Genomic DNA, 24,173 nt, shown 5'->3' with positions numbered 1-24,173 from the left:
GGTGGAGAGTTTGCAGAAAGATCAAGGAGTCACTGTAAATTAGAAGACTCACCGGTGCAGAAACAGATATGAGCAAGAGCATGAGAGATGGCTAACAACTCTGCAGTGAAAACACTACAGCCATCTGGCAAGGAGCACAGTTCAGTGTGTCCTGTAAGAACATAAGCAAAGCCTGCGTGATCACTAGCCATTGAGCCATCAGTGTAGACTACTTCTGAATGCTGGGATGCACCAAGGGTGGAGAAAAACTAGCGGCAGAGGGCCTCAGGATGAACTGAGTCTCTTGGGCATTGTGGTAGGTCAAGACAAAGCTGTGGCCAAGAGATGAACCATGAACATACACATGAGTGGGACCAGAGGAGCGGTGGTAGAGGGAACACCTGGAGTTCAGAGAGGACGAACCAGATGTGGAGTGCAATCATAATCCCTGATCTGGGCAGCCATTGTGGGAGATGGATTTCCATGTTTGGAACAAGGAGACAGTAATTCGGATGCTTAGGGGAATTGCAGACGTGTATAGTGCAATTGACAAGCTATGTTGGCACCTGATCTGCAATGGAGGGACCCCAGCCTCCACAAGTAAGCTATTCACAGGGCTAGTTCAAAAGGCTCTTGTTACAAGTCAAACCCCACATAAGTGTATCAGATTCAGTATCCTCAATACTCAGGGTGATGCCAAACTGTATGCTGGATTCCAATAATCAAGATGGGATTCTATCAGGGCTTTGTAAAGCTGCAGAATGGTAGTGCGATCGGCACCCTAGCTGGTGTTCCTCAGGCTGTGAAGTGTATTAAGGTACAGCCAGCACTATCGCTTAAACCGGCAAAGATGGGAAATCCACTTCAACCAACCATCGAAGACCAGTTCTAAAAAGCAATAAGTCTCCACCACATTGGGTAGTTGCTTATCGAGGTAAAGTTCTGGTTGTGGGTGAACAGTATGTCGACAGAAGTGCACGATGTGAGTCTTGGTGGTTGAAAACCGGAAGCCATGGGTGAGGGACCATGCCTGTGCCTTGCAGTCGATATTCAGCAACTCCCGCACTAGAGGAGCAATAGTAGAGGCAAAAGTCGTCAGCATACAAGGACGGTGATTTGAGAAACCGACAGGTGCTGTTAGACCACTGATCAATACTAGAAAGAGGGTGACAATCATTACAGAGCCCTGCATGACCCCATTCTCTTGGCTATAAGGTGCACTGTCGGAAGCACCAACTCCAACTTGGGAGGTATGGTGCGACAAGAACTTCTGCATAAAAACTGGGAGCGGACCCTGGACACCCCATTCATTAAAGGTAGTGAGGATGTGGTATCATAATCGTTTTGTAGGTCAAAGAAGACGGCTATAAGGTGGTGATGTTGGGCAAAAGCTGTTCAGATGGCAGATTCCTGGTGAACCAGATTATTGGTAGTGGAATGTCCTTGGCAGAAACCATCCTGGGGAGGATTCAGAAGCTCAGAGACTCAAGGAGTCAACAAAGCCATTGGCTTTCCACACCTTCAAGCAACTTACAGAGAACTCTGGTGAGGCTAACTGGGCAATAACTGCCCATCTCTAGATGATGCTCATCCTGTTTCAGTAATGGGATAATGGTCCTTTCCTGCCATTGCAATGGGAATTCGCCCTAACTGCAGATGTGGTTAAAGACGGCAAGGATATGACCCTCACAATCCACCATTAGCTGCTTGAACATTTGGTTGTGGACGTGGTCGAGTCCTAGGGCTGTATCAGGGCAGTGGCCTAGGACACTGACGAATTCCTATTCACTGAATGGAGCATTATATGGCTAGCAGATAATTACTTTTGCTCCACCTGCTGTTTTAGGAAACGAAAGGCAGGTTGATAATCCTCAGACACAGAGGCTCAAGCATGATGCAGAGCGACATGTTTGGCGATGGCGTGAAGGTAGACAGCACAATCTGAAGTACTGCCTGGTACACCTGCAGGTGTCTGGTATCTGTAGAAACATCTGATCTTTGCCCATATGTGCAAGGGAGAGGTACGTGGCCTGAAGGCTGAAACTTACCTTTCCCAGCAATCTTGTTTCCATTGTTTTATTACATGGCAGACCCAGGCATGGAGCTGAAGGTAATGAGGTGCTCCATTGAGGAGTATCACTTATGGCATTTGAGAGCCCGCCTACGATCTCTAATGGCTTCTGTGATTTTTGATTACCACCAAGGAACTGTCTATCATCGGGGGGAGGGGGGAGGGGGGGAGGGGGGGGGGCCTCAAGGAACAGAGGAGCACTGAATGAGATCCTGAAAGAATGGCTGTATTTGTATTCTTGCCTGTCTCATCAATATCTCCATGCGACAGGGAGCTTAGGGCGACAGCAGAGATGAAAGCACCCCAGTTAATACCGTTGAGAGCCCATATGGGCAGCCATCCAAGGGTAATGACAATGAGGGAGGGACAAGAAGATTGAGAACTGGTTACCATCACACAGTTCATTTTGGACACTACAGTGGATGGATGGGAGAAAACAAGGGCTGCAAATGGAATGTTCAATGGCTGAGAATATTCTGTGTGTGACAATGAAGTGTATGGGTGTACCAGTATTCAAGAGGCAAAGTTCAAGTTGGGCCAGAAACTTGCAGGTCTTTATTGTGGGCAGTGATCGTGGTTCCACCCCGGAGGTCTTTATTGTGGGCAGTGATCGTGGTTCCACCCCACAAACAGTTATGGGCGTCGAAGTCACCCAAGACTAGGAAAGGTGATTTGGGAGGGGTGGGGGTGTCTGAGAAACAAATGCAAACAATACGTTCTGAGACACTTCACCATCAGCAAGGAGGTAAACACTGCAAACGGTAATATCCTGAAATGCCTTTACCTGAACAGTCACAACTTCAGAAGGTGTATTAAGAGGCACAAATTCACTACATAGTGTGTCCAGAACATATGTGCAAACTCCACCGAACACACTGTCAGATGTAGCACGATTCTTATGTCATCTCCAGCATCCACAAAGGGTTGGGATCCATGTTGCTTGAAACCAAGTCTAATGAAAGGCAATACAGAAGGCAGGGGAAGTGCTTAAAATACGCCTTAGCTCAGCAGGGTAGTGGTTGGTTTAAAAGAGGGGGAGAAGGGACCAAACTAAGAGGTCATCGGTCCCTTGTTCTGAAGGGAACAATGGCACAAGGGTGAGAATAAGGCAATGAGACAACACAAAACAGAATTAAAGGAAAAACCACAAGAATGACTGATGGGCAACAAACACTCAAATGGACAAAAGGGGACAAGAAAACCACAAAGACGCAAGAAACAGATAGAAGAGGTTAAAACAAGAAAGCAGGTTATCATGGCTGGCTGACCATGAGGATAAAAAGGAAAATCCAGCCACTACGCAACACATTGAAACACCCACCCAGAAAGCACTAGGGTGGAGGACACACAGAGACAAAGGTTATGTGCTACAACTTGGAGCAAATGATAAAACTCGCCATCACGAATAAAATGTAAAACTAAAGCTGCTATTGAGGCACTGTCTCTCAACACTAGAGGTAGGGTGCTCGGAAGGTTAAATGTCCACCGCAGAGTGGCTAAAAGTGGGCAGTCCAACAGGAGATGGACGACTGTCATTCATGAGCCACAGCGACGCCAAGGTGGGTCCTCACAATGGAGGAGGTAACCATGTGTCAGTCACGTATGGCCAATGCAGAGCCAAAAGATAACCACAGAGTCCCTGCGAGAGGCACACACAGAGGTTTTCCACACATTCGTCGTTTCCTTAATGGCATACCGCTTGTTGTGCGTACTGAGATTATGCCATTCTGTCTCCCAAAGCCACAAAACCTTGCGGCATAATACCGAACGCAGGTCAGTTTCAGGGAAGCCGATCTCCATAAGTGGTTTCTGCGTATCCTGTTTGGCCAGCTGTTGTCAAGTTCATTGCCTAGGATTCCGACGTTACCTGGGACCCAGACAAACACACCACTGAATGACTTGACCATTCCAGGGCATAGATGGACTTCTGGATGGTTGCTACCAAATTGTAAAGCTTAACAGTTGATGTAACTCAGCCAGCTGGTGGAAAAAACTGCCGCAATTCCACTGGAGGATGACATCGTGAGACTTGGAAGGCATGGAACATCCAATGAGGCAGTTTACGCCTCAGGATCACCTGCTGCCACCAACTTATTGCCTGAGCAGTCTATATCCATTGTGCCTGAGGGTCCAGCGAGATCTATGCCCTCAGCAGACGCCAGAATATCCACCTCATCCCCAGATGCAGAGCTTGTAGGTAGCGGTGGTGTGGGTACCACAGTAATTTCCTTGGTCTTGGGATCTTCTTTTTGGACTTTTCTCACTGCTCCTTGGGTTTCTCTCGCTGGGAGGACTTGACTGATTCATTCTCCGGGACTGAGGAGGATCATGAAGCCCTAAGACCAGCTGCTTTTGGGCACTTCAGCCACTGACAGGCATCATCTTTCCCACTAGCAGAAACCTGGGAATGGAGTGACCCAAGAGATCCCTACCTGGCGTGATGAGCCAAAGATGACTTATGCTTCTCCAGCTGGGAAGTGGGGACTGGTGTACCCGATGGTTGGGGGACAATGCTCCCAAGGTAGGTGGTACGGGGGCAACAGGGCAGAATTGCCCCCCACCATCAAGAGGGCATGTGTAGCCTTCTGGCTCTGAGAGCCGACTGGAATTCGCGGAACTGATGTGGCTACAACTGTTCTTGCAGTGGCAGTGTATGAGGAGGTCATAGCCACAGGATGCAGGTGCTCAAATTTCCTCTTAGCCTCAGTGTAGGTCAGGTGGTGCAAGGTCTTGTATTCCATGATTTTCTTCTCTTTCTGTAAAATTCTGCAGTCTGTAAAGCAAAGTGAATGATGCTCTCTGCAGTTGACACAGGTGGGAGGCGAGCTACATGGAGAATTGGGATGTGATGGACTTCCACAATCTCGACATTTGATACTGGAAGTACAGCGGGAAGACTTATGCCTTATGGCCAAATTTCCAGCACTTAAATCATTGCATCGGGGGAGGGATATATGGCTTTACATCACAGCAGTAGACCATCACCTTGACCTTCTCGGGTAGGCTATGATCTTCGAAGGCCTAGATGAAGGCAATGGTGGCACGCTGATTATCCCTCGGACCCCGATGGACGCACTGCACGAAATGCACACCTTGCCGCTCCAAACTGGTGCGCAGCTAGTCATCAGACTGCAAAAGAAGGTCGTTGTGGAATATAATACCCTGGACCATATTTAAGCTCTTACCTTGTGTGGCAGTAATGGAAACACCCTCCAACTTGTTACAAGTGAGTAAAGCCTGTGACTGGGCAAAGGAAGCTATTTTTATCAAGACTGACCCAGAGTGCATTTTGGACAAGCCCTCAACCTTCCCCAAGTTGTCCTCTAAATGCTCTTAAACTGTGGCTTCATTGAAACAAAGAAGTCTCCATCAGTTCTTGTACATCAGAGGTACTGGGGTGAATAAGGTTCACTGCCACCCTTAGCCTGGTGGTTACTTCCTTGCATTGTACCGAGCGAGCCCTCGAACGCTTAGAGACTGCTGGTGTTTGATCACCAGTAAGTGATGATGTGGTACACTATCACACATCATCTGCCCTGATGCCACCCACTCAGACCAGGGGCCCTCCCCACGGGCGCCACCCACTTGCAGCGAAGGTCACCTGGCAGGATGGCCATTGCCGGGAGTCCCGATGCCCCAGGGTGACAGGCATCTACTCCTTGGCATATTTGGAGAGTTAGTGGCTCAGGCATCAGCAGAGAGATCCCTGTGTTGTCAGGGGGCTACAACCAACAGGGTACATGGCAGCCCCAACACAACGGACTGGCTACTGTGCTGGAATACAGGTGCAAACAAGTCCATGGTCATCGTCAGCGCAGAAGGCGACGCTGCATAGTGCATGGTGGAAAATGCACCCAGGAAGGTGTCCTCTCCCAAGAGGTGAAGAATGAGTGGGACTGCAATGTGACAACGGGAGAGCAGGTTACAGATCTCCAGGCACGATGGACACAATGCACCATGTAAGGCGCCTATCCCCAGTTGCCTCGCTCTTCGGAAAAAAATTTTAAGAATGGAGGTCGAACCCTACAGGGGACCATTATATAAAGGCTGAAACATGACACACTCATTTCAGTCGCCTCTTACGACAGGCAGGAATACCTTGGGCCTATTCTTACCCCCCTGGATCCGCAGGGGGGTCCAAGGTAGTGGAAAAAAAACTGCTACAATTCCATTGGAGAATAATGTCCACATATTGTGATGGCGTGAAGGGACCGAGGAGGCAGGTAATGCCATAGTGTTACCGGTTGCCACTGGTTGAGGCGTTATACTAGCAATACACATAGATTCCAGGTTCCATTGTGTTGTGTGACCCCAAGCCCCAGGGGCTATCGGAATCTCCACCTGGACTGAAAGAGGCTGGATCTGGTAGTGTGGGGCCACCAGAATCTCCTCCTCCTTGGACAACTTCTACTTATCTCTCCTCTCATTAGAGGATATGGATGACTGCGACGGCTTTTCTGAATCAGTTCCAGGTAAAGATGATGACTGCAAAGCCCTGCGACCACCACCCTGTGGCTCCTTCAGCCAGTGGCTGGTGTCCAGTTGTAGACTGACAAACCTTGGAAGGAAGTGTTCTGAGGGACACTTTTACTGGCAAGAGAAAGGCGATTTGTCTCCAGCTGGGAGGTTGGAACCAATTTCCCCAGTGGGTGGGAAGCCAAGAATCCCAAAGTAGGTGTGGGAGGAGCAACAACAGGTGAGCCCCCAACCATCAGGCATGGTTGAATAGCCCTGAGTGCCCATGGTAGGAGGTGTAACAGGCGGGAGTATTGTCGGCAAAGCTAGCAATGTCATCATAGCTGTAGCATACGATACTGTTATACAATGGTGGTTTGCAAAGTTCTCAGAATCACCACAAGAGGTCAGTGCTGGGTTAAAAAGATGTGCTGGCACTATGGCAAAATTACATGAACCACGTTATGAATTGTTGCCACACTGGCCTTATTCACCTGATATGGCTGTCAGACTTCCATCTCTTCCCAAAACAAAATTTTTCTTGGTGGGTGAAGATTCACTTCAAACGAAGACCTGATAGCCAAAGTTGACAAATATTTTGCTGGCCCGGAGGAAACGAATTTTCGAGATGGGATCAAGGCCCTGGAACATTCTTGGACCACGTGAATTAATCTACAAGGAGACTACATTGAATAAATAAAAAAAAAACCATCACTGATGTAAGTAATTTTTTGCAATTCTGTTCTGAGAACTTTTGAAAACACACTCGTACATGCTGGGTGCAACTGCTCGTATTACTTCTTGGCCTCTTGGTAGGTCAGTTTGTCCAGAGTATTGTATTTTCTTCTCTCTGGAAAATGGTGCAATCTGGTGAGCAGGAAAGATGGTACTTCCCACATTTGACACAGATGGGGGGGGGGGGGGGGGTGGGGGGGGGCGGGGAGACGTGGTGCTTGTCAACAATATCTACAGATGGGGCTAGCATTGCAACGGGAATTTTGACATGTGCCTGAATTTCAAACATCTGAAGCACTGCATTGCAGGGGGGGGGGGGGGGGGGGGGGGGGGGGAGGAGAGCATATGTTTTCACATTGCATCGGTTTACCTCCACCTTGACCTTTTCAAGCAAGGTATCACCATCAAGAGCCAAGATGAAGGCATCACTAGGGACCCTATTGTCCAGCCCCCTATTTACAAGACGGACAAAAAGCACACCCCACTGATCCAAGTTGGCATGTAGTTCATCACTACATTGCAAGAGCAGGTCTCAGTGGAAAATGATTTCCTGAACCATATTTAGACTATTATGGGGAGAGACAGTCACTAATGTGTTACACACCTTGTTGCAAGTAAGCAGCACCTGTGACTGGGCATGGAATGCTGTTTTGATAAAAACTGACCCAAGTTTTTGGCTGCCACTTCCCTAAACTTGTCTTCCAAGTTCTCCGCAAAGAATAAGAGCTTTGTGGCCAATAACAAATCCCAATCAGTCCTTGTACAAACTAAGTATTGGGAGAGGTATTTCTCTGCTTATTGCTTAGCCCTACATTCCTCCCAGACATTTTAGGGTAGTAAATGTCATCTTTTACAGTGAGTAGCACTCTGTCCTTTTCCTAACATTCTTAAATATGTTTTTCCTGCATTTGAAAACACATTTCCAGTTGTTTAAAATACTGCAAAAACAAACCAAAACAGTATTTTCAATTTAAAATTCACTCAAGAAGTAAACGCATACAGACGTGTATCAAATTTATCCAATCTGAAGCCCCACAGAAATTGTTATCATATGTTCTTTGAATATTATTTCTGTGTTAAAATTTTATTTTCCTGCGAAGACAGACAAAATGGACTAAGTAGGAAATCTCGTGGGATCAACAGATAACACCAACCATCTGGCAAAATTAATTTATTCAGTTAATATCAAAGGAACAGGAAACAAGTTTATTATGCCATCATAAACTGCAATTATGTGACTAGAGACTGAAGTTACATTCTATAGTGTTTCTAAACTGCTGTTACGTAATTATACTATTTATCCTCAACAAACATTGTCAACATACTAAGCAGAAGGTTATTTATTTATGGGCATCATAAATTATGTTTATCTGATAATGTTTTAATTATACAAGTTTAGTGGCATTTCCTGAAGGATATTTTAATTTGCCATACTTTCTTTCTTAATGTGCATTAACTATCATTACTAGTATAGCTACTGGTACTATTACAATGGAATTAAGTGACTTGCTTCAATGAAGGTGCTTTGTCGAAAATGAGAAATAGGAAAGCATCCTAAGGTGGTAAGATGTACAGCAACTTTTCTGGGTCAAAGGGCAATGTGGTATGTAATTTCCCCTATTACAAAATCAAATTTCAGGCACTTATATTACTTTTCACTGTCTCAGAACAACTGTAACACTACAAGATAAAAAATGGACAACATCCTTTCATCCTAAAAATATTGTTTCACATATAAACAATATGTTTCAGAACACTAGAAAGATTCTGTCATTAGTTTAAAAATGACACAGTTTAAATGCTGGTATTTTCAATGACAGAAGTTTTTCAGGAACAAAATAGCAAGATACATTACATTTGTGTAACTGTAAAGGGAGGGAAGGGAGGAGGAGGGGGGGGGGGAGGGGGGGGGGAGGGGGGGGGGAGAAGCTGGAAACACAATTCTAATGGTCCTTTTTTAAATTAAATGCACAGTTACAGTACACAGAACTCTGAGTACTTATTTTCTTTTTACATTTGTCCATTTCAATATTACTAATAAAAATAATAACAATAACAATAACAACAGTATTAACACACAGGTGGCCTTAATCCTCAAATTTCTTTTACACAGCAATATCACAACATTTGATTTAGTACATCATGATGATAAAAGTGTCAATTCTGTCATCACACATTACTGCTCAAATGAGCATTGGCCATTTGATGAATCTGAAGAATAAGCAAGGAGGAAGTAAGAAAGGAAGGAAAGAGTTAAGCAAGTAAGAAAAGGGAAGGGAAAACTTTTTTCTTGCTCTGTCTTTCCACCTGTGAGATGAAACCATTTTAGTTTCATGGATTTTTAGCACATTGTTATTGACCTCAACAATATTTAGAGTCAATTTCAGTACCTTCCTAATTAAGAAGTTCCAATATTTTAGAAGCTTTAATACACTTATCAGTACAATTATCTAAAATTTTTAGCTGAAATATTTCAAGATTTAAGAGAGACGAGAGATAAACTACAGCAAACATTCAACATTACGAGACACACACACACACACACACACACACACACACACACACACACACACACACACACAGAGAGAGAGAGAGAGAGAGAGAGAGAGAGAGAGGAGAGAGAGAGAGAGAGAGAAACTAAAACTGGACAAATGTACTGAATCACATATACCTATGAAACTTTTTTTCTACCATACATTAATTTTGTAAATCATTGACTTTCAGCCTTACAAGTGAGGCACTCAAGAACACTATCTTGCTGAAAAGAGATGACTGCATTTTTGGGAGAGAAGAAGATGAATGCTGTTACATGCAGAAAGATCAAGTGTGTTAGGTAAGGAATCCTTTGCATCACTTACAAAGGCTGCATTCAACAAAACAGCATCAATGAAATGTATTAGATAGAAAAAGACAAAAATGACATTCATAACTATGTAAAAATGAAACTGATCATGTCTTCCACCTTTCCAATCTTTTTAAATCTTAAGACACTTTTTTGAAATCAAATTTGTACTAGGCAATATTTATGTAAAAATCGAACACAGCAACAGTACAAGAAAATGTTGTAAAAATGCATTAAAAATTTATTGAATTTACACTATGTGCTCACTAGTTCCAAATGACCCGTATTTCTAAGTTTCAATGTATTTCTTACACATTAACAATTGTTAGTTTACATTAAAACTCTCATGATAATGAGAAGTGTGTGTTTGGTCACATGAAAGCAAATATGAAAATATGAATTTGCTCTATCTGAAGAAGCTATATATATCAATATGTCAACATTACTATATTATCTATAGCCTACAATGCTTTATAATACATTAAGGAAAATACATACATTGTAACATTACTATTGCACTAACAACACAAGACAACAAAATGTCTGAGAAAATTATGCTGGGTCAGTTTTATAACATTTCATTTCTTTTGCAAAATCTATTCAATACATTAACAAAAATAATTAATTAATAGGAAAATCAACATTTCTTCTTTGACAGGCCACATCAGTTAAACACTTAAGGAGATTTGGTCTAAATTACCAACAACAACAACAGCAGCAACAATAACAACATCAACAACAACAACGATATAATGGGATAGCATTGCACTGTACGTTTCAACTCCTACTGTGATGTATGTCATTTGGTAACAATAATGTCTTTTTCTTCCAAAATTGCCTTCAAGTGAAAAGGTGTGGCTCGTGCACGCTTCCTCTTCATATATCCATACTCACCACAAACTGAATGAGAACATGGCATACCCTTAAGACCCATGATTGGCAGATTTGTCAGAAACATGGCCAAGATGAGAAATTTTTAGGCATCCAGACATTACAAACATGAAAGAGGATTCAGGATGTGAAATACATGGAAATTTAACAACCACTTTAACTGTGTCTTTTATTAATTTATCTGCTAACTTGTAAAAATAAATAAATATATTTAAAACTAACACTACTGAAAAAACTTTTGAAGTAAATAAAAGTTTTCATCCACCAATAATTTAATGGCAACTTAAAACAGTGCTTGATGAAACAGCCATAATTAGAAAATAATTTCTCATTAAACTATACTACATACATATTTGTTTTCAATGTTTTTAACTGGAATGTGTAGGTATAAATTATATAGTTATTAACATGACTTTATTGTTGATAAAGTCAATTACATGTCTATTCAACTAGCTCTAAGCAAATGTTTTCAAATACAGCTTTTTAAATAAATTATAACTTGCAATTAAAGGAATACTCCCCGTATGCACTAAAAATATAGCAATGTCATAGATTTAAATGCCCTTCTTCCATACTAAAGCCTACTGACTTGGCACTACCCAATGCCCCACTTTAAATATGCTGTACTTCTTTACAGATGATCTCAAATGCGTGTGCATGCATGCATGCATGCATGCATGCATGCATGCATGCATGCATGCGCACGCTCACACATACACTGTAGTGCAGATGGGGAAGAAGGAAAGGTTAGGCAGTAATTTTTTTTCCCTTTTCTTTTTTTTCTGGTGATGGAGGGAGGGGGGGGGGGGGGGGACTACAGGGATAGCTTAAACACTAATTCCCAGACTTACTTCAGGTTATCTCAAATTTTAGTTTAATGATTCTTTACGTAGCCTTCTTAGTTTTCATACGGTACAAAGGTTTGTTAAATCAATCTTGTCTAGCAGTGTGCAAGAACCACACATGGGGGACAGCACTTCCAAATAGCAATCCAGAATTTTTTAAAAATAAAGATCAATAACCAGCTTTCCAGCTGGAGCTCATTTTACATACCTGTTCACTTTTTGTTTCAATAAAAATACAGTACTTGTGTATGTAAGTACATAATATGGTATTCCACAAATTTTATTTATATGGCAACTGCCTAAATTATATGGCAAGCAATAATACCACTGCTTGATGCTTAGCCGATTCTCTAGTATATATTGGTGTTTAAGAAGACCTTTCATATTCCTTTTCTTATCGAAGATTTACAAAAGTTTCACATAAAATTGTGTGCCTAATAAACTGTCAATCAGGTAACTACAGCACTTAAGTCTGCCTGCAAAATATGAGACTGACAACATATTCCCAAACAGGCAGAAGCATAACATCGTTTATTATTTCCCACGAACTCAAACATTTCAACACAAACATACACTATCACAGTATTGCTTATAAAGTTATTAACATATTTTACTGTCCAAATAAATCATGATGAAATATTAATAAAAAATAATGTCTCTGTACTTGTAAGACAAATTTTTAAGAAGTTAGATAAAAATATTCGATGTCAAAAAATGGGTATTACAACAACACTAAAGACTATTATGGAAACAGTTAATTTACAGATTCTGGAGCACATCCAAGTTTTACTGAACACTATATCGAATAACAGTTATGAATTAACAAGCTTACATATAAGGCAGAAAGATTTGTGACATTGCTTCTCACAAAATTTGACACTTCAGGAAAATGCAGTCTCATGAAGACAGAACTAATCAATACAGAAATGAAGATCTAGCTACAAAATGTGCTTTTACATGAATCTGCAATTTAAAATGTTTGAATAATAATCTACTTACAATTATTGTACTAGTGAAGCAACACAGGCTTATCCTCTTAGTCTTATAAGTAGTTATTGCTGTGCAAAGAATCCACTCTTTAAATAGTATAACTTTGAAAAACTATTATTAAAACTATGGTGTTTATTGAAAATGGAAGATTTTGAACGTCTCTCTTTAACACAGTTTGGTCCTCTGGTAAAGGAACAATTTAAGTTGACTATGTCATTCTCAAACAACATACAGATCATCTTATTGAAAGTGTTTTCAGAAACACATTACATTATTAAGAATGCATACATTAAAATGACAGCAAGATGGAAGTTTCATCACATTCTGCTTTTTAGTTAATATAGTCAGAATGCCCAAAAGACCAGAGAGGTTAAAGGGACATTTGCTTTGCAGAAGACAAACTCTACTATTCATTAACTGCCTCTGCACAAAAGGACACTTAAATAAGTCTGAAAGTTCCTACATTTTGCTTGAAGGCATTTTTTCTAGCAATCTTACAATCCAAGTAATTCATACTGGTATATCTATAAGCTTTCTTTCCTTTCATTAATGAGCCTGTATATGGCATAATTATGTTATCTAAATATTTTACACACACACACAAATTATGAATTACAAGAATTTTTTACAAACTTGTATGCTATCTTAAAAAATACTTTAATATGATAAATGCAACAAGAGCTACAGAGCTCTTGTTTTAAGGCAACTGACTACAATACAGACTTGAGTACAAATCCTAACACTGGAATTACATTTATCTTTCACATAATATTGATAGATCTGGTGACTTTTCACCCCATCAACATAAAGTTCCTATTTCGGCAGCTGTAAAACAAAATGGAAAAAGAAACAAATTAAACTCTTGAAAACATTCATGATGTCTTTGCTAGCTTTATTCTCTCTTAAATAAGAATGAATGATTCTTAAAATAACACAATAAGCATTTCAGTAATTCCCACAACATTGCCACTAGCAAGACACCATTTAAATGACCACATCATTAACATATACCTGGTTACTTTAGTAAGTGTAATAGGACCAACATCAACTGCACTTACTCATATTACAAAAGTGAAGATTTGACTTATTTTTCTGATGTGTGATGAAACTTCACACAATATACTAGTGCCAAATAGAACACACTGAAATGTGTCAGCATGATTTTATCTTCAAATGTGACATCAATTGTTTGGACGGCAGTGTAGTGTATCACTTACTGTTTTTAGTCATATACCCTTCTCCTGATTGGTCTGTACCTACAGGAAACAATGCGGGATTTTTGGGTCCACCTTGATGAAAATCACTTCTCTTCAAACCAAGTTCAGCACGATTTAGTCTTCATCACAAGGCTTTTATTTTGATAAATTACAGATACATGGTCTCATTATTTTGAACGCTGTTACCACCGTATATTGAAAATAAAATAGCTTTTCATTCATTTATTTACATCTAACCCAACTGTTACACAATGTATGTCTCTCCTACAGCCTGCCACCTCTAACCGAAATTGTTACTGTAACTGAAATTGATTACAACCAACTTTCACAATTAGAAATTTATGAATCTATGGTGAGAACTTAAAATGTACTACTCAAGTAATTTGTCTACTCCTTTTGCTAACCATCTCAAATGTCTACCACTATGCATAAAATGTATATAACCAATCTTCTGGTATTGTGGCCTGCTGATCACCTGTTCACAAAAATGGTTCAAATGGCTCCAAGCACTATGGGACTTAACATCTGAGGTCATCAATACCCTAGACTTAGAACTACCTAAACCTAACTAACCTAAGGACATCACACACATCCATGCCCGAGGCAGAATTCGAACCTGCAACCGTAGCAGCCGCGTGGTTCCGGACTGAAGCGCCTAGAACCACTCGACCACAGCGGCCGGCACCTGTTCACAAATTAACCATAGTGTAAACAGCATTAGAGCACAATTTCTTTGCATGATTATATCTGCCTTCAAGTTTCAGATCTCTTGAATGTCATTATTACATAATGTTTAAATTAGTTACATTTAGGTAATAATGTTATTGCAGTTTTCTGGGCTTTTATTTATTAATTTTTGCCTTCTGCTAATGCCTTTTGTAAATAGCAGCTTTCTTTTAACATTAAGTAAACACTATTACCATGTTATAAATTTTTGTGGATCTGTTTCAACAGTTGTTAGATTGTAGTTCTCATCCCATTAATTGTTCTGTGAAGAAGTATGAGCATTAGGGCATTCATGTGTTTCATGAACCAGGTTCTGAAACTCCTGGATGCCTGGATTTATCCATCAACATAAAATGTCAGGATCTTTCATTTAAAAGCATTTGTTTCTGTACACCACTAGCCCATACAACATGTATATGCACCTGCAAATTTAGGTGCAAAATTTTGGGGGCTCATATCTAAACTATACTTTTTTAATCATTTTTATCTTGCTATATCCTGAAAGAGAATTCTTTAAACTATATACACTGATGCATCAAAGAAACTATGACAACAAGGCCACTGCAAACTAGCAAAAACAACCAATCTTCTAGCTGGCCCTCCAATTCCACTGGAAAGTGGTTTTCCATGCCAACCAAAGAAATTCCACTCATCAGATATACCAAAATCCTTCCAATGCAAACACAAAAACGATCGTTTCTCAGTTTTGGCTACTGATAACTTGATACCAGTGCCTATGAGTTTAATTTAATTTGTACACCACAGCACTGAAGATCACTATGCGATTGAAAATCGATTTTGCTATCAATTAACCTTCAATATTACGGTCAACGCTGACCTTCCTTTTAATTTAACATAAATGGTCGTCGTGCTCACAGCACTCCATGGAGTCGCCAATCGATCAAATTAAAGTTTGCTGAGAGACTACATTTTTAAAAGCATCCACCAACCATCATATTTGTTACACTTAGTATTCCTGTGCATGAATTTGTAACTAATGCGGCAGACAATATTCTGAACAAGAGCAATCTCCAAACTGGACATTTGTTATATGACTTAAAAAAAGAAGGGGGGGGGGGCGCAACAGCTCAGAAACCTTTCTGAAAGAAGTTATTGTGTAAGACCCAAGAAATTATTGTACCTATCAGAAAATGTCACCAGGAGAGTTAACATTTCTTCTTAATAGAGTAAGTGATCCTCTAGTGCATGAAGAATTGTCAGACTTTAAATTACAGATCATGTTTTCATGTTTTAAGTGGGGTTTTGTATTCGACTCTACATTTTAGTTTTGCCAGTGAATTGTGCAACCTCATGCTGTGCATGCACAGTTGCCAGTAGTGCTGTTTCAAAACTTAGTGAAACCTAGTGTCAGTGTGTGAACTAGCCTTTTCATTGCAGATTTCAAAATTTTATATGTACAAGAAAAATTCCAAAAGATAATCGACAGTAGACATCAGCTGGCTAGCTCTCTCTCTCTCTCTCTCTCTCTCTCTCTCTCTCTCTCTCTCTCTCTCTCTCACACACACACACACACACACACACACACACACACACACACAGTTAGATGCTGAGCTCTATTTCTACAGGGTGACAATTATTTAACTATATGGGGGAAGGAGGGGGGGAATCAGTTACACACTAAGCGTGCACACACTTTACTCAACATGTTAACGTCACTAGAGATATTCACATGTAGGTTATGACATGTTCCATATGCCTGCCATCACTGGGAATAATGTGGCGCAGACGACTAGTAGAATTCTGCATGATATGCTGAAGTGTCAGGAGATCAATGCTGTTGACCTCCTGAATGCCTGTTTTCAGCTCAACAATGGTTTTGTCATTACTGCTGTACACCTTATCATTAATATAGCCCCACGAAAAGGAGTTGCACATGTTCAGATACGGAGAATATGGCAGCCAATCAAGGCCCATGCCAGTGGCCTCTGTGTACCCAGAGCCAGAATGCAGTCCTCAAAGTGCTCCTCCAGGACATCAAAACTCTCCTAGTTCGATGGGGGTTGAGCGCTGTTTTACACGATGATGATGATGATGATGATGATGATGATTAATGTTTTAGGATGCACAACAACGAGGTTATCAGCGCCAGTTCCCAAAATAAATGTTGACGAGTGCAGCCAAGATCTGCTGTTTTGCACGAACCACATCTTGTAGAAATCAGGGTCACTTTGGATAATGGGGATAAAATCATCTTCCAAAATCTTCACATACCATTTTGTAGTCACCGTGCCATCAAGGAATATCCCACTTACTATTCCGCAACTGGACATTGCACACCACACCGTCACCCATTGTGGGTGAAGAGACTTCTCGATCGCGAAATGCGCAATCTCAGTCCCCCAATTTTGCTTAGTGACAAACCAATCCAAATGAAAGTGGGCTTCGTCACTACAGCAACATACTAATTCCTATCATACCCTGCAGCTAACTTAAGTTTGAATGTCCTAACACAAACCATTCAGAAGTTATGACTATTTTATTTCATATAGTTCAATACTTGTCAACCTCTATCAACAGTCCTGTCTTAAGCAGTTTTTTTCTTCAAGAGATTGTGGATGAAGCTATGTACTTCAAGTTGACTTGTTACAAACTGCATATGACTTCTGCTTCATTTCACAAAACTTATTTTTTGTAAGCAAATGAAAGCATAATTTCTTTAACGACATTTCAAAATTTCTACATATGACGAATGTGCTTTCAGGCCTAAAAAGTCACATCACTGAATTTTGTCAGCAAAATTGTTTTTAATGAAATAGTGACAATCACAATGAAAATATCTTCACACAACTATGACAAAGTCCAATGTAGTCATTTCTGTCAAAGGTGGCACCGATACATAAATTTCTGATGTCACGGTTTTACTTTGATATTTTTATCAAACTACAAAAAGCTCTCAGAAAAACTGATATTTCCTTTTGTTATTAATATTGCTCTACACTAGCAATATATTGATGACAACCTTCAACACAGCAAGGAACAAGTACTAATATGAATTCTTGATGCATTACTAAAATTTAGAAAAATTATAATATGGACACTACATTTACTACTAAGGTTTAACTTTGATTTCTCTGGATGGTTTTGCATCAACTGTTGTCCAAGATCTTTTTGAAGCTTTTAAACTTTTTTATTTTAATTTAATATTTAAACAATCACTAAATTTTCATTAAGATAAAAAGTGTGCTTTCTCAAAAATGAAAGTGAACTTACAAACACACATGCTAACCTTTTTGGGCAGGCTAGATATACTGTGCTAACAGATTAGCTCAAATTCGTAAGATTACTGAGGAAGTCCTCTGGCGTCATAATGTGAGAAGAGCCTACAGGGGGAAAAAAAAGCAACAAATTAATAGTAACTTGACACAGATGAAAAAGATAAAGGCAGTAATGCACACAACCCAAAAGATCTGGAAGTTTCAATTATTTCATAACATAACAGCTTGTTTATAAATGAGAAGTCCACCATCATCTAGTATCACTTTGACTACTGCACAGTTAGCTAACTACACTGGTGTCCAAAATTAAAGCAACAAATCGCTGTTTCCCTGTCCTGTGTCTGATATAGGATATAATCATATGAACTGTCAACAGATGTCCGTACAATCATGTTCTGCATGGAAGATGTCATCTGGTCAATAGACAACGCCAACGATGACATCAGGTCACCTTGCCACAGGAGTAATGTTTGCTGGGTAGTCCTACATCATCAATTACTGTGTACACAGTCACGGATGGTGCAGTATGGCACAGAGGAGATGCCTGAAAGACTCTCTGCAGTGGTGGGCCATAGGAAGAATGGAAGCAGGACAGTTGCAAGCTGATATGGCTCAATGGCTTGATGTGGATCATTCTGTTGTTTCTCTGATGTGCCAACTGTTTATAGAGACCAAAACTGTATCCCAAAGATCAGAACAGGGCTGTCCATGTATGACAATCAGAAAGAGGGGGCTGTTATTTGGCTGTAAGTGCACAATGGTACCATCTTAGCACTGCACAGCAACTGGCATTTGACCTGACAGCATCCACTGGACGTGTTGTATTGAAGGAAATGGTGTACAGAAGGCTTTGGCAGAGTGGCCTTTATTGCCAAAAACCTGTTGTATGTTTACCTCTGATGCGTCTTCACAGAAGGGAATGTCTAGAGTAGAGTCGTCAACATGCCACCTAGATGGTCCAACAGTGGACCAATTTTCTTTTCACTGATGAGAATCGATTTAGTCTGGAGAATGATTCTCAATGGATTCGCATCAGGAGGGAATGTGGAATACGATTTTGTGACCCAAACATTATGGAAAGAGACTGATATTGAGGAGGATCCTTAATGATGTGGGCAGGAATTATGGTGATCACTAGAACATCTCTTCATGAAACTGTACGAGTTAATTGGCAAGATTTAACTGCTGTCAGGTATCATGAAGAGATCTTGGGATCTCGTGTGGTTTTTGCAAGGCCCTGTGGACCCAGTCTTCACATTGATGGATGATAATGCTCAATCTCAGAGCATGAGTAGCTGATGTTTCCTTACAAACAGAAGATATTTCATGCATGGTGTGGTGTGCTCACTCTACCGATTTGAATCCCAAAGGAACATGTCTGGGCTGCACTAGGGCGACAGGCTGCACCACGTCAGCATCCACAAACCACTCTCCACGACTTGCGGGCAGATCTGCAGGATGAATGGGCTTTATTGGTTGGTTGGTTTGTGGGCTTTATTGTCTCAACATGAGATTGATGACATAATTCAAAACATGCCCCATCATTGTCAGGCCTGTATTATTGCTGCTCCGTACTTAGCACATTAACCAGTTGTTGGAATAGGTGGGCTAATCCGTTAAGTTAGAAAAAAGAATAATATTTTTGTCTACCGTTACGTATGTTGCATACGTTCTTTATTCTTCACATTATTTCTACTTTACTATCAACTGTGTATACTGTTTCACAGCCAGATGAACACAACCAAAATTTCCGTTTGTTGCTTTCATTTTGGACACCAGTGTAATTAAACTGTAAGCATTTGCCAACTGTGTTGTATGCATATTCCAGCAACAGAAACCAAACAAAGTAAAATCTTCACAACTAAGACAATGGAAAATCCAGGATGGAACGTAACAGTATTATGAAAAGGCGCGTGCGCGTGTGTGTGTTTTTTTTGCCTATTTGCGACTTTCCGTTGTGCCTACCTGCAACTCGGCACCTCCGCTATATGGTGAGTAGCAACTATCCTTTTCATAATATTGTTACATTCTTTACAATTAAGAGATTGACATTCAACCAAATTCAAATTCCCTACTCCTATTATAATATAACCCACATTAAAATGTAACTTGTTTTTACACTAAATATGATGAAGTACAACTACAAAAATGATAATTCAGAACAACATACCAATAATGACTTCCCAGTTCTTTACAGTGTTGGTTACTTCATAAGCACAGCGTATTTCTGAGAAGCACACACCACCAACAATGAAGACAATTAGACGAGGAACATTCTTTACAGCTTGTTGACCTTTATCTTTATGCCAATGGCCATACCTCGCACTGAAAGAAAAAAGACATTTTAACAGTTATCACATTTTGACCCTCCCCCACACACATAAGAGGGGGGGGGAGAGGGAGGGGGAGAGGGAGAGGGGGGAGAGGGAGAGGGAGAGGGAGAGGGGGGGAGAGGGGGGAGAGGGAGAGAGGGGGGAGAGGGAGAGAGGGGGGAGAGGGAGAGAGGGGGGAGAGGGAGAGAGGGGGGAGAGGGAGAGAGGGGGGAGAGGGAGAGAGGGGGGAGAGGGAGAGAGGGGGGAGAGGGAGAGAGGGGGGAGAGGGAGAGAGGGGGGAGAGGGAGAGAGGGGGGAGAGGGGGGAGAGGGGGGAGAGGGAGAGAGGGAGAGGGGGGGGAGAGGGAGAGAGGGGGGAGAGGGAGAGAGGGGGGAGAGGGAGAGAGGGGGGAGAGGGAGAGAGGGGGGAGAGGGAGAGAGGGGGGAGAGGGAGAGAGGGGGGAGAGGGAGAGAGGGGGGAGAGGGAGAGAGGGGGGAGAGGGAGAGAGGGGGGAGAGGGAGAGAGGGGGGAGAGGGAGAGAGGGGGGAGAGGGAGAGAGGGGGGAGAGGGAGAGAGGGGGGAGAGGGAGAGAGGGGGGAGAGGGAGAGAGGGGGGAGAGGGAGAGAGGAGAGAGAGGGAGGGAGAGGGGGGAGAGAGAGAGAGAGAGAGAGAGAGAGAGAGTGTACCTTGTTGGTGGATGGTAGCCAGATGGAGCAGCTCTTCCTGCCAAAAATGGAAAATGTTTAGGATCCAATTTATCTTCAATACATTCTTCCATTATGTCCTTGATGACTGGTGTCCAACGTGACATTTGGTATGTTTGTTCAGTAATACGTTCTTTCCGGGGAACCTGGTAGAATTTCTTGCGTGTCCCCTACACAAGATTGGAAAATTAAATCAATAAAAAATTGATACATATCTTGAGAACATTAATTATATCATACGCACAATAAGACCTGGAACTACTCACATCTGATAAATCTTAATGGTTTTAAATTATGGTTGGTTGGCCATATGGTGATGAAACCCGCAAGTAATTCAAAAATCCTAAATTCAGTGTGTACCTCTTACTTTCATTAAAAAGAGGGTGGTTTCTCTATAATATATCATTTGTTAGCAACATGTACCTTCTTTAGAAGCAACAGAAAAAAAAGTATCAAATGTAATTTTAAGCCTCCCCCAACCTACCATCACTACAGTCAGCACCACCACAAAACAAGGCCAACTGAATGTGTCTTAAGAAACCTTTTACAACATACTAAATGCAAATTGGAGCCCACAGGCTGCAACTATCATGGTTAACTTCTTGCCACAATAGCTCAGCTGACTAATGACCATGAATATGTATTAAATCTACTGTTATGGCTGATCAACAGAAACATTGTTTTCGAAGATCAATGTGTGTGTGAAATCTTATGGGACTTAACTGCTAAGGTCATCAGTCCCTAAGCTTACACACTACTTAACCTAAATTATCCTAAGGACAAACACACACCCCCATGCCCGAGGGAGGACTCTAACCTCTGCCGGGATCAGCCACACAGTCCATGACTGCAGCACCTTAGACCGCGAAGATTAATGTCCGACTACAATACCTTATGTGTGTATTATGCTATGGTTATACGTAACGGAAGTAAATTTTGGTTATCTGCATCTTTCTGGTAAAAAATGCATCTGATCTGAACATTAACAGTCACAGTCTTCTAGCACCAGGCAGATTGTCAATAGTAAAAATACAGTGAAACGGCAATGTTCTCAAACTATGGGAAGCATGCTCCCAGAGGTTGGGGGGTTCCTGTACAATTAAAAATACTGTTAAGCTTAAAACAGATCTTTCACATGGAACAAACAAATTTCCTGTCACCGATAAATATGCGTCCATTTTTTAACTATTGTGTTAAGAGATGACAATACTGAATTAATATTGAACCATTGTACCTACTAAAAATGCATTACAATATAAAAAATTCAATCTCTCTCTAATTCTGGACAGCAAACAACATACAATGTAGTGCACAAGCAGAAGAATGCATGCACTCGTGCACAAAGTGTATCACTTTGCCTCCCTCTGAATAGATGCTTCAAGGATGCTAAATAAGTTTCACTGGTATCTTTAAATAAAATACTCAAAATGTTCTTTTTTACTTACATCAACAACAACATTAACACCCAAGTTGGCCATATTAATAATGGTCTGCTTTTCAGATGGATTAATTTGGGCATGTTGGACAAGTTTGTTAAGGTTCTCTTCGCTTATGCCATTCTTTGATATTATATAAAGCAGAATAATACGCATTTTATCATAATTCGTCACACCTTGATCAAGAAGCACAGGCACTATATTTCGCATGTGATCTTTTATCCTCTCTCCTTCTGCATCAGTGCCCATTGCAAGATCCTGTAAATGTATTGTTCGTCATTAAAGTAATCAAGAGTAAGCAATCTAAAATATGTACTGCTAGCATGGAAAACACTATTTAAAATCACAGCTACTTAAGCCTGATGCAAAAATAACTTATATATTCTAATTAAATATCTATGTTAGTTAGTACTCTCTCCTCACCATTTTCCTACATAACTTGTCACTGGTATTTCTCCCCTAGAAAATCACTATCACATATTCATATCTATTGCTTCTTATTTAAGATTTTCCTATTTTGACACAATATCTTGACAAATTTCTTTCTTACTCTAACAATATGACTGAAAAACTTAACACAAAAATGAAAAATCAGCTTAAAATTTACTGGTAATAGATAAAGCAGCTTTCAAATAACTGCAAAAATATACAAAACATTCTTTTTAATAATTAAATAGCTGAATGCTAGAAAAGTGACCTAGTAAAGTTCACAGCAAAACTATATGTATTCAGTGGGACTGCTATTAATCCAGAGAACAGCCAACAGATGAGGGATAAATGAATAGTGCTGACGAGGATTTTACATATCTCTGACAATGAATACTTTCATTGTCAACATCAATAAACCTTTGTATAACTGTGGCATCAGGCAATCTTTCAGCCAAAATCCACAATCTGTAAGGTCTGGAGACCTTGAGGATATTCATGGAGGAAAAGGTGACCAAATGCAATATAACTACCAAATTTCTATAATAGCACTTGCTGGACATGCCAGAGTGTGTTTGCAGTTGCTAAAGCAAATGTACATTTTACAGCATTGACCACAGCTCTCTTTCTAAAAGTTCATTGTACTGCTCTGCCATGTATGCTGCCAAATAGTTTGAAATAAGCCACTATGGAGCTCTTTAAAGAAAAATACATAGACTGCTTCCAAACAGCCAATATACAAAAATTTTATCATATCTTTCTGCAAGAAATATACCTATTATGTTCTATTTTAATGAAATCTGATGCTCTAAAATGTATGCAAGCATCCGTTACACATTCAGAATTCTAATAAATGAGTGTTTTGCCCAAGAACTTTCTAATGGAAATCAGCTTATTCACAGTGAGTGTGCAATACACTGCTAGCATGTAAATCAGCCACCATTAGTGTCACAAGGTGGTCAGTAACGTCAGTGATAAATTTATTGTGCTGAGTATAAAGGTCTGAAATACCAAGTTTTCTGAAAACTGTGCCTGTGCAGAAGCAGTGGAGTGCAATGTCATCTGCTAACATTGGAAGTTAAACCAATTTTCGTTGTGTTCACTTGTGTTATAGTAATGGATTTTGTGTTATCTTAATCTTTATTTTATTATTAGCTTTGTATTTGGCTCATATCGCAAATGTTGCACGAGGACTTTTTCTTTTAGATTTTGTTCTCTATCACGGCAGAGCACTCATATGAAAAAGAACAACAGGTTATTTAGGTTTTACAACATATGAAAAAATATAAGGCCTACATTGTGCATAAT

General features: G+C 40.7%; 1 protein-coding gene across 6 annotated transcripts in view; it reads right to left on the bottom strand.

Moving 5' to 3' along the window:
* LOC124556763 (protein ROP) overlaps positions 1–24,173 on the bottom strand; it is a 148,880-nt gene that overhangs the window by 40,802 nt on the left and 83,905 nt on the right. For 2 of the 6 annotated variants that reach the window (XM_047130771.1, XM_047130772.1), the window contains exons 9-12: positions 22,449–22,697; positions 20,986–21,173; positions 20,158–20,312; positions 17,999–18,092 (exon numbers count right to left, since the gene is read on the bottom strand). In XM_047130771.1, the coding sequence (XP_046986727.1) occupies positions 18,034–18,092; positions 20,158–20,312; positions 20,986–21,173; positions 22,449–22,697 (651 nt within the window). In that variant the 3' untranslated portion in view covers positions 17,999–18,033. Of the gene's footprint in view, positions 1–11,734; positions 13,634–17,982; positions 18,093–20,157; positions 20,313–20,985; positions 21,174–22,448; positions 22,698–24,173 lie in introns of those variants that run through there. The other 4 variants (XR_006968684.1, XM_047130770.1, XM_047130769.1 and 1 more) reach the window with 4 other exon arrangements.

The sequence above is a fragment of the Schistocerca americana genome, chromosome X (genome assembly GCF_021461395.2).
Source record: "Schistocerca americana isolate TAMUIC-IGC-003095 chromosome X, iqSchAmer2.1, whole genome shotgun sequence".
Lineage (NCBI taxonomy): Eukaryota > Metazoa > Arthropoda > Insecta > Orthoptera > Acrididae > Schistocerca > Schistocerca americana.
The sequence above is the reverse complement of the archived record's forward strand: the minus strand, read 5'-3'. Positions and strand labels throughout refer to the sequence as shown.